Raw genomic sequence first — 8,972 nt, forward strand, 5'->3', positions numbered from 1 at the left:
CCGGTCTCACGACCATTCTCATATCACCCTTTGAGCTGACACTATCACAACCGATGTCGCTTCTATGTTCATGTACCAAAAGTCTGTTGACAGGCAACCACTTGAGAGAGATTGCCTGTGTCAGCTTGAGGAGCGCGGTCCGACGTGCCTTGCTAGCCGGGAAACTCGGTTGTCGTGTCCGTGTAAGCCAAAGCTATTTCCGCCGCCATGCCAGCCCCGCCTTTCCGGATAATGTTAGGAGGCCCTTTTTTGTTTCTGGGTGGGCTCTTCTCGGCCTTGGAGCAGGAAGTCCATGAATTGACGAGTCTCCGGATGGTGCAATCTGAAGGTGAGGGCGGCGACTCGATGCAAAGGTAGTCAAGGTAAAGCACCATAAGTGACCTTAGCTGACGCGCGAAACCAGTTCCGCCGATGCAGTCATTCTGGACGATGAAGGTGGGGGTGGCCGGTCGAGAAGGTGGGGTGAATGGTCACATCCAAAAGATGTTCTATCGGATGGTCCCGCCAGGTGTTGGCGCCAGATCGGGCCGCACCTAGGAAAAGTATATACCTCGTACTCGCCCTACGCCCCGGGCCGGAAGCCGTCTGCGGAGCCTCTTCCGTCTCCTGCATTCTTCATTAACTTCTTGCCATTGTTCCCCATCTGACAGTCCAGACCCAGCACCCCGGTCGCTCCACATTTTCGTCGCTCAGTCTAGACCCGGTCTAGACCCCGTCTGCCAAAAGCCAACCGCCAGCCGTTTGCTCATCTGGAAGCCGCAAGTTTGATGTTTTCCACCAACCCCTGCCACAACGCTCACCCAGCGATAGTCCAAGATGCAAGAATGTTTGTTTTTCCAAAAGCACACAGTGGGGCCTTGACGTCATCGCACAACGGACAAACCTGCCCCTTTCCATGTTGCAAACTTACAGCAGAGGAGAGGAGGCCGATGAAAGTATAAGTAGGGAGGTCTTTTCCCACTTGGAATCGGGAGTTTCTTGGTGGGCTGGGCTTCCAGCCCCACCCCGCCGCGGAGATGCCGTTGACCCTGTGTTGACGCTGCCATATGGCGGTGCCGTTGATGCATTTCCAACGACACCGGGCAACGGTTTCTTTGCATTTCCTTTGTATCCCGTCGAATGGGCATTCTCGACGTTGCCGGGCATCGGTTCTATATTTCCTTTGTTTTCCGTTGATGACCATTCCAACGATGCCGCCGAGATGCTTTTCCTCGAGCGATGTGGGCGGCGAAATTCGGACTCTGCAACCTCCTCGTGGTGCCGCCTGGGAACCTATCCTTTTCAGTGATAGAGCCAGTGCAGAGACGTGACAGCGTATGACAGCGTGTGACAGCGCGTGAGTGTCTGGGACGGCGGATGTCACGCGCTGGCGATTGGGCAGTTAGTTAGTAGAATTTGGCATCTTGTGGATCGTTCTTGCAGTTAGACATAGGACGACACTCGCTGTCTTCAATATACGACTAGATTGTGCCTTCGAAGCTTCTATGTTCCATGTCCATCCATAACTACACCGTCTCATCGTGATAGCCATTGCTACAGATTCTCGTGTGATGGGTCAAAGGCCCTTTCGAGGCTGCTTTCCCACGTCTACAGCCCTATAATGCCAACGACAGTAGGGGGGTTCTGCTGTGGACGACAGAATGTGCGTGTCATCAATCAGGCGACAGCTTCTAATCGTTGTGTCAAGCCTGCGTCGAGACGTTCTCGCAGTTACACACCACATCGATCATGCATCAAACACTGGCCAAATTGGCCCAATTCGCATCCAGGACATTGAAAGGGAACGAAAGCAATGAAATGTTGCTAAAGACCGAATTGCACAGCACGCCATCTCGATTCTTCTTCTCCTATCGTGATGTTGGTGGGAAGCGGCCATCTACACCCACTTTTGTGGCTTGACGGATATGGAAACAACTTCGGAATGCCTCTGAAAATGTCTTGAACGGCAGAAATGGTGCGAGCAGGGATCCCGTCCGTGGCAATCGGTACGAGCTCGTTGAGGTCGGCGGGTGGATCTAGAAGTGCTGCGAAGCAAATCTGGTGGTCGCTGGCTACAATCTGATTTTGGTCGTAGCCGTATTGTGCTCGCCTTGCCTGATTTCGTGGTGTACCCAGAAATGCACATCTGGACCCAAGGGGACCCGAGAGAACCCAAGGGGGTGGAATTTCATCATGGCTGTCGGGCCTGTTTCTCGCTGAAAGACTGCGAGACAAGATACCGTAGTTGCTCCGACGGGCATGCCCATCCGATTCGCCAACCTCCATACCCGACCACTCTCACATGAGGGACAGTCATGCTCTGAGCCCGATTCTGGCTCGTAGTGGGGCTACGCCCGGCTGTGTCAGGGGTGTCTGTGAACCATCCGGATACATCCCCCCCACGTCAGAAATACTGTACTCGGGAGCTTCGTAAAACGCTCCCCATGCTGCCATGGTCAGAAATGATGATAGCACGCATACGCCCACGAATGCGTCAGACAGAGCCCGATTTAGCGGGCGGGGTAGCAATGAGCGTTGCCGGGCAAGATCGTGAGTATCGCAGTTCTCTCCGCCTGCGAGGAGACTTCACTTCCAACACGTGGAAATAAGCGATCGCAGACGGGACTGGCAATTTGGGCAGCGACGATGGCCGCCTCTGGACTGCGAAACCTGCGTCCCTGTAGAGTATAAACGCGTAGGCAGGCTCCGCGTTGCTCATCCCGGCATCCGCCAGTGAAAGACTCAACACGCAATAGATTTCTATCCATCAATTCTGAACATGTTCAGATCAACGATTGCTAAGCTTCGTTGCATGCGCTGTTCTAAGGAGGCCGAGCTCACTCCGACTGACGACCTCGAAGACGCGGGCATGGTGAAGATCGGACGCAACTTATATTATTGCTTCACATGTGCCAACGTGACGGGACACCCGAAGGCACCAGGGGCTGCAAAGCTGCCGAAGCACACTGGATGAGGAGCGGGCTGCCTGCGCCGCATGCAGTTCGTCCGCAGCCCCCGAGACAGGGTGCAAGAAGGCGGTGACATCAAACGATTGGTCAAAGCGCGCCTTCTCATAGCGCCTAGTAGCCTGAGAAGCACAACTTCGAAACAAATACTACTCAATTCCTGACGGCTGCATCTATAGTATATCGTTCTGGTGACTTCTTCCTCAAGGCGCATTCATGAACTCGTACACGTTTTCGAATCCCTCGGCGCGCGGGAGAATGCATTCAGGAGACACGATGACATTGCCTCTCGGTGGTACCCCACTTTTAAACAACAAACTCTCCGATGCAACGCTCGCCAGGTCCTGGCAAACGACGGAGACAAGTCTCATCGCCTACGATTTCGCTGTGACAAACCTCTTCATCTGTCCTGATGAACCATCCTATGCGGCGGCATCCGCTCTTGACGGGAGGCGAGTCGCATGTGCAGAGATATTTGTTGCAAAACTCGTTGAACCCTCGCCGCTTGGAGTCTGGTGAGGCCTCGGCGCGTCACCCGCGCAGTCGGCGCTTCTGCGTATTGTGAATTTACCGTCTCCCACTCCGAAACATCGCCGGACTGCCCGTTCTGCGCCTTATTTCCAACCACACTGTCGAAGGGGCCATGCATACTGATGTCCCGTGCATCCCCCGACGTGTCAGCCTCCCCCGAGCCATCAGCGACGGCGCCGTCGGGCATCTCTTGCTTCACAACACGCCCGCCCGTATCCCGAAGGGCCGGACCGTCGGGTAGGCGATGGCGAAGCGGCCTCCCATTACCAGTGTCTTTGGCGACTTGCGATTTCCCGCCGTGACTGATTGGCGAAGCATCAACATGACGAGCACCATTGCCGTCGTCGCTGTTGTTCTGGAGGACGTTTGCCTCCGCAGCGGCGTCAATGTCCATACTGCCAGTCTCCGCCGTCATGTTGTCGCGGACGGAGGTGTCGCCTGCCTGTGCGTTCTGTGCGGACTGGCTGCACGTTTGCGCGCGCCGTGGGCCGTGTTGGGGACCATTGCAGGCCGAGTCGTTCAAAATCTGCGCAAACTGGTGCGGTTTCGTGTCAGCGTGTGCTGTATCTCAAAGGTGGGCTCTCGCTGCCGCTTACAAATGCATTCACGTCAGGCATGTCTTGACCTTCAGGTACGTGGATGGCACCGTCCAGCCACCGATATGTCGGGTTGTAGTAGACGACAGCCGAAAACACATCGGCAAATTCGCCTAATCGAAGTGCTTTGCCCTGGGCGCTGGTGCCAGACTTTCGGACCTTGTCCTTCGCTCTTTTCTCTCGGGCCTCAACTTCAGTCTTTGGTGGTGAACCGCCGGTCATTGTCGCTTCGATCCAGTGGTACTTCTCAGGGAACGTCTGTGCTGCCAAGTCTGCTGAGGCTCTGGTGGAGTCTCTTTGGGACGGCAACGCAGCAGCGTTCGCACATATGGATTAAAAGTTAGTGTGAAGCGGTCTTCAGATCCATCGACATCCAAATCTTCATCAGGCTTGACCAGATGATTTCCTCCTGTACCGCTACAGTTGGAAATGGCTTTTGGGTGCTGTTCCGGAACTGCTGCTTCGCTTCTGTTCCGTGCCACCCCACTCGAAGCGGTTTCTGATCCAAAGCCCAGTTTGGTCCTGGGTCGAGTGTGGCTCTAGCAGGAAGTGGCTTGCTGTAGTTCAATCTGCCCTAGCCCTGCATTGTTCGACCACAAACAACACCCCACCCCCCTCCCCCGGGGGGTCTCGACCGCACGCCATGGCCCAGGTCGAGCCGCCGCTGGGCCGAGAACGATGCCCCATGTCGCCTGCGCCCACAACACTCTAGGACTGACCCGAACTGTCGGGAAACAAATCTGCCAGGTTCTTTTGGCTGCTAGGTCTACGCCGCGGCCTATGTTCTCGGAGGCTGGAGCGGCATGTTCTGACAGTCTCCTAGATGCCCCCGACAGCTCCGTCGTTTCAATAACCGTGCTTCTCAACGATCTGCTCTAGTCGTCTTCTCAGCTACGCCTACCATTCCTGCGACCATTGCTACCAAGCCCACTTTTGAGACCAGTGCATCTGTCAGAAAAACCTCTCCTTCGTTCAGACGTCTTTCTACCATGTACACTTTTGCGCTTCGGTGTTTCTTCACGCCATGACTACGTTTTGGCTCATCATTCTCCTCTGCAGCACCGTCAATGCTCTACATGTCACTATACGTATCTTGGGAAGAAAATGAGAAACTCGAGCTGCACCTGACGCGCGCAGCTTGGCTGTGACGAGCCAGCGTCAAACACGAGAGATGTTCGGATTAGTGGGGTTCAGGATCATCGAGATGCCAATCCTGGATCGTTTGGCCTGGTATTCCGTAGATGGAGAGAACACCACACCGCAATTGACTATACTCAAATTTCTTTCGCCAGCCAGTGAGTGTACTTACTTGTGACGAGATGGCGATGCTGCTTGTCGTAAGCCTGATGTGATCGACACTCCCTGTGAAGCGTGGGCTTGCTAGCGATGCGCTTTGTTGGGAACATCAGTGCCGCCAACGACAGGACGTGGCGTCCAAGATGAGAATGGAAACAGACTCGCTTTCGTCAATCACCCAAGACCAAGCTTGATCGACCGGGAGTCCTCGGCATAGGATGAGTTGAGCTTCATGGTGGCTCTGTCTAGTGAAGGGCTTGTTCGATCGCATGTATTGCCGTGTAGGGGCCTCTTATGCGTGCCTCGCGCTGGCAGAAGTGACAGCTTGTGTCTTCGGGTCGCCGCCACAGCCAACGACGACCATCCACCTCTTAGAATTGATCGAAGGCTGCTATCGTGCACTGGCAGCCTTTGGCTACTGTCAGGAGACACTCTGCGAGGGCGGTAAACGACCTGACTGGTGTCTGTTCCAAGTCCAGCATCCCAACTGGTCTTCGACAATAGTCGTCGTCTGCGACAACTGTGCGGTATGGGTTGCGCTGTCCGTCAGATGGCCGAGATGAGCCAAGATTACGAAGCAAAGCGCTGCAAGAGTACGGGGCGATGAGCAATCATTTCCTAAAACAAGTACGTCGACTTCCAAAGAAGCCGCGGCCCACGAGTCATGAGATAGCTCAATCAATCAACAGGTCAATCATTCAATCACGGTGGATGAGGCCGGCACTGCGTACACTTCGGTTATCCCTAGTCATGCCCCGTAAGGTCGACGAACCAACAAACTTTACACCTGCATGCTGCTAGCAAGCCGGTACCACAGAATAGGCGGGGTTTCCCTGCACGAGCGTGTTTGCTCGAAGTTATCGAGGCATTCGTGGGCCGTTCATTTCCCGGGACTTGGATCCGGTCTTGAATATGGAGCGAATGCACTGGGGATCCTGTGCGATTCTCGGCGCAGGTGTCCTACTCTCCGGGTTGGGGCCATTTGCCATGCTGTCAAAACAGCGTTATTGTGGGAGAACGGCACGTGACACTTGACGCATGCAACACCCTGGACATCACTACATAGTACCTGCCTCTTCAGGATGCCTGCCTTTTCGGGACACTTGCATCCTGATACGGTGCTGACTCTTGCGTCACCATTCAGCCTTGGCCGTGCATCCTGATTGGCTGTCATCTCCAAAGGAAATGCGTCCCTGGCCCAGTCCTCGAAGAACGTATGTTCTGCCCCCTCCAACAGACTCTCGGAGACAGCTAGCCCCCACGGCCGCGTACCTTTCTCTGTTCTGACAGGGAGGCTAGGGCCCTTGTGGGGGTTGTGCGGTACTGATGGATGCAGGCGGACGGACCCTCGTTCACGGGCTCGTTTCCTCCTTCGGCACCACAGGCTGACGGAGACTCTGCAAAAGGCCCTTGCGCCCCTGCTTCGACCCGACAGTACGGTAACGGCGCAGAACCTTATTACCCACATGTCTCAACCCCCCTGTGCGCTCAGGGACATCGTCGGCAATATCTCATCCAGGTCTCACACGCGCTGATGGCAAGAGATGCCGATTGCGAGAAAGTACGAGGAGGAAAGGAGAAAGTTGCTCATGCAGAAGCCCCCATCAATCGGACCACAGTGCACCAGTTGATCATGAAGAAGAATGGCACAGCATGTTCGGAAGTGGGCATGTGCCCGGTCTGATGTTTATGCGGAGACGCCTTGTTCCGGTCCGAAATACATGAAATGAAGTACCAAGAGCCAGACGCGTGTTTGCTTCCATTGCGATCGTCAAGCCAATCCAGCTCTCCCATCCCAAGGCATCGTAGGGGGGCGATGGTGTCCACTGCCATGGCCTCCACTGCAACGGCAAGACCGTTGACTTCCAAACCCAGTTGGTCCACCCTTCGCATTGTCAGCCCCTCTGCTTGGACAATGGAAATAGATCAACTCACAGCCATACAGCGGTTTTGTACGTCGCGTTCTTGCTTTCAATGATGTCTGCAGCGGTATCAATCTCCACGATAGCGCAGGCTACCATATCCAGAAGCTCCAGCACTGAACGCATCAAAGACATGGAGCTGTAGATATCAGCTACCTACTGGCCTTGCACCAGACCGGATTTTCGGTGACAGCAACATACTCTACATCTTGCAATTCGCATCGATCCAAGTGAACACTGCCGGAATTGCCTGGGCTTGCCAATGTTGGGTATCCCCATGGTTTGGAGGTGGTCGTCTCTTGTCGGTATTGGGTCCTGGGGGAAGGCCCTCTGCGCCGTTGTAGAGCTCGGACCACACGTGGTGTCGGACTGGCTTCGTGACGCCGGACCGGATTCTGCTGCATGTGGTGTAGACGTTGTGATTGGCCAGGTCGCTGACGCCGTTGCCGAGGGGGAACATGACGTCAGTTTCGAGCGGAAAGGATCGAGGGTGTTCAGAATGACGGACGATTATTCACAACGATGAGAAACTGGTGTGCACACCACGAGCATGTCCCTTACGACCACGGCGATGCCTTTGCCTTTAATACGGTGTGACGCGCCGGCGGCATGATACCGTGATCGTACTTCATGACACAGAAGCCGTCTTCGAGCGCGCCAGTGATGTTCGTTACCAGTCTGTCGGGACCATGTGGTTGTTTGCTTGCGAGAGGAAACCATACTCCGGTGTCTTGAGGACTGTCGTTGGAATGAAATTGGGCATCTCACCCTTCACACAGCTCGCATAAACCATCGAGTCGGAGCCAAGTGTGGACAGAAGGTGGTCCAAGCTCCAGTATTGGTGCCGACCCAGCGTACCATCGCCGGTCCATGGACCCTATTCATCATTGAGCTATTCATCATTGCGCTGGCCCCGTCAGGTACAAGCACAAAGGACACGCGGGAGGACGGAAGATGTCGTGGCCCGAGTCAGAAGGAAGGCGTCTTGATGTGTTCGATGTTCGCAGTTGCTCCAACATAGGCGCAAAGCAGAGTGCTGATCTCGTCGAATAACCTGAAAGCCGCATCCTGGCGCTAGCATGGACCCCCATTGTGGAGCCTGCTGTGGCCTGCGCGCATCGCCGTCTTCCTATCAGAGCGAGCATTCATGGATTGGTGCGTACGGATGCCTGTGTACGGCGCGAGGGGACTTGAAGATGGGTGCTGTACCCGTGTGCGAGTGGAAGCATGGACCTTGAAGTGAGAAAACAAGAATTGGATCTGTGCCACCGGACGGACGGGCTTGAATAGAACACGCGCGGCAAGTATCTCGAGGGCCTTGGACATCTGTCGCCCCGCCTCGTGTTGGAAGAAGACATTTCTCTCACCAACTTTGGCCCAGCAATGCTAGGCCAGGCTGGGATGAGCCTTGTCACGGCTAGAGGATGACAGCATCAAACAGCATTGGCCCACTCGAAAACCTGGTGTGAGCGGCCTTAGGGCCCTCAAGGGTCCTCGGTGGTCGTCGATCGGATTTCCCTGGGGTGACCGGCGCGAAAGCAACTCGCCAGCCAACCAGTGTGCACTGTTCTTGTGTGACTGTTGGCATTGACAAGTGGTGGTGACGGGCTCGGACATGGGACAGAAATGAGCCGCCTGCCACCTGTCCGGTCGTCACGGAATCATCTATTGCGCTGTATCTT

At 55.1% G+C, this 8,972-nt stretch overlaps 3 protein-coding genes across 3 annotated transcripts; 1 reads left to right on the forward strand and 2 right to left on the reverse strand.

Moving 5' to 3' along the window:
- Nucleotides 1–2,758: 2,758 nt before the first annotated feature.
- On the forward strand, nucleotides 2,759–2,953 carry BDP55DRAFT_569177 (uncharacterized protein; the record flags this gene model as incomplete). Its single annotated transcript, XM_060570729.1, has 1 exon — nucleotides 2,759–2,953. The coding sequence occupies one exon, from the start codon at nucleotides 2,759–2,761 to the stop codon at nucleotides 2,951–2,953; it is 195 nt and encodes a 64-aa protein (XP_060421295.1).
- Nucleotides 2,954–3,345: 392 nt separating this feature from the next.
- BDP55DRAFT_735624 (uncharacterized protein) lies at nucleotides 3,346–4,294 on the reverse strand (the record flags this gene model as incomplete). The annotated part of the gene is made up of 2 exons (XM_060580344.1): nucleotides 3,346–4,011; nucleotides 4,073–4,294. The coding sequence occupies 2 exons, from the start codon at nucleotides 4,292–4,294 to the stop codon at nucleotides 3,346–3,348; spliced, it is 888 nt and encodes a 295-aa protein (XP_060421296.1).
- Nucleotides 4,295–6,618: 2,324 nt separating this feature from the next.
- Nucleotides 6,619–7,750, reverse strand: BDP55DRAFT_774560 (uncharacterized protein; the record flags this gene model as incomplete). The annotated part of the gene is made up of 3 exons (XM_060581214.1): nucleotides 6,619–7,253; nucleotides 7,304–7,429; nucleotides 7,497–7,750. The coding sequence occupies 3 exons, from the start codon at nucleotides 7,748–7,750 to the stop codon at nucleotides 6,956–6,958; spliced, it is 678 nt and encodes a 225-aa protein (XP_060421297.1). The 3' UTR covers nucleotides 6,619–6,955.
- Between the last annotated feature and the right edge of the window lie 1,222 nt (nucleotides 7,751–8,972).

The sequence above is a fragment of the Colletotrichum godetiae genome (assembly GCF_030913485.1).
Source record: "Colletotrichum godetiae strain CBS 193.32 chromosome Unknown BDP55scaffold_160, whole genome shotgun sequence".
NCBI lineage: Eukaryota > Fungi > Ascomycota > Sordariomycetes > Glomerellales > Glomerellaceae > Colletotrichum > Colletotrichum godetiae.